Source organism: Aplysia californica, unplaced genomic scaffold, assembly GCF_000002075.1.
Source record: "Aplysia californica isolate F4 #8 unplaced genomic scaffold, AplCal3.0 scaffold00924, whole genome shotgun sequence".
NCBI classification, from domain to species: Eukaryota; Metazoa; Mollusca; class Gastropoda; order Aplysiida; family Aplysiidae; genus Aplysia; species Aplysia californica.
The window spans coordinates 194,753-196,458 of NW_004798194.1; the positions used below are offsets into that span (position 1 = coordinate 194,753).

General features: G+C 42.7%; 1 protein-coding gene across 1 annotated transcript in view; it reads left to right on the forward strand.

The window, feature by feature from the left end:
• LOC101863306 (solute carrier organic anion transporter family member 2A1) overlaps window positions 1–1,592 on the forward strand; it is a gene marked incomplete at its 3' end in the record, with an annotated part of 19,116 nt that extends 17,524 nt beyond the window's left edge. The window contains 2 exon segments of the mRNA XM_013089316.2: window positions 294–432; window positions 1,438–1,592. Coding sequence (XP_012944770.1) covers window positions 294–432; window positions 1,438–1,592 — 294 coding nt within the window.
• Window positions 1,593–1,706: the final 114 nt, after the last annotated feature.

Genomic DNA, 1,706 nt, shown 5'->3' on the forward strand with positions numbered 1-1,706 from the left:
GACAGACAGACAGACAGACAGACAGACAGACAGACAGACAGACAGACAGACAGACGTGTATGTGTAGTATGCATGTGTGTATGTGTTGGTGTGCGTGTGTGTGCGGGTGTGTGTATGTGTGTGTGTGTGTGTGTGTGTATTCGTATTAACATGTGGATGTGTATACGTTTGTTTACGAAAAAATACAGATAGAAAGAAGGGGAAAGAAACAATTCATAGTAGCCTACAGCACTAACAACAGTGCCGTTGCTGTTAATAAACCTTTAGCAAACTTTTGTTTCATTTATCCTCAGAGATTGGAACCCGGCCTGTGTTAGACATTGCCAATGTTCAGAACACAGTTACTTCCCCATCTGCGGCCAAGACGGCCTCACTTATTACTCCCCTTGTCAAGCTGGGTGTGAACAAGTTTTTATTAACGAGTCCACGTCGGTACGTTTCGCATACGCTTATTGCCTAGTTATATATATATAAATACATGTACAGTGTAGACAGTTTTGACAGAAAATTTGCTTGAATTTGGTTTCTTTTCTTCTGGGTGTGTTCACTTACACCAAAAAAGTGTATCCATAGTCATTTTAAAATGTTCCCATCTCTATTGCTACTGTGGACGAACTTAAGAATGCTAAATCATTAAGCGTGTGCCATGTTAATATATTCGAAGAGGGTTTATGCTATTTCTTCAATCATCGTTTGCTAAGATTTGTTCGTTTATCTTTTAACTTTAGTTAGATTAATTAAATTGGTATCATGCTGGACTACAGAGTGGATGGCCCCGGTTCAATCCCAGACTGGGCGTTCTTGAACCCGGGGTCGTTTGGGGAGTTTTCAAGGCTCTCTATCCATTTTTATCTAGGTCTTATGGGAGGCGAACATTAAATTCCGAGATCTTGCCTTTTAAATAACATAGTACTAGTGTTATTTGAGCGTTAAACGTATAATAAAATACTTAGACACGTATCTTTTATCTTGCAATTTCATGTTGAAATGGACATTATTCAACCCGTTGCACGCAAAAAAGTGTGTTCGATTCCCAAGTGAAAAGTTATTCACCGACTATCTCTATCTCTACTGTAATACTACATCCCACTCAGCCTGGGTTGGCCCTGACTGGCAGTGTCATAGCAGCCCGCCTCCAAAATAATCTACAGTGTGTCGATACCGGCGTAAAACGCTTAATTAGATCTATACTTACAATTGGTCGCTTTTAAGCCCCTTCTTCGGGAAGGTATAGTTTTGGACCCATGTTCAGTTTCTTTAAAAGACAAGGAGAGTTTCCTCTATATAACCAAACGAACACAGCAATGAAACCAAACTTCTCCTATAGGTAGGGCAATGCCCACTTTTGGTGTAGGTCTAGATTTCTGGAAACCCCCGTAATCTGGGTTAGCCCGCTTGTCCTTAAAAGCGACCAATTACACGTGTTGCACTCTGCAGGTCTACTCCCGATGTTCTTGCATCAAAGGTGGCTCTGCACTGACCGGCCTCTGTCCTTACGGATGTTCCCATCTCTATTCCTACGTCCTCTTCTCCGCTCTGCTGGCCCTTCTGCAAACACTGACCACCGTGCCCAGAGTGGTCATCTTCCTCAGGTGAGACAAACCACTAGATCTACGTCGTATTGTCAAGCGCATAGAGCTTTCTGTTGAGCGGGAATTAGCGCTGTCCAAATTCAAATCCTCCTCCTCCTCCTCCTCCTCCTCCTC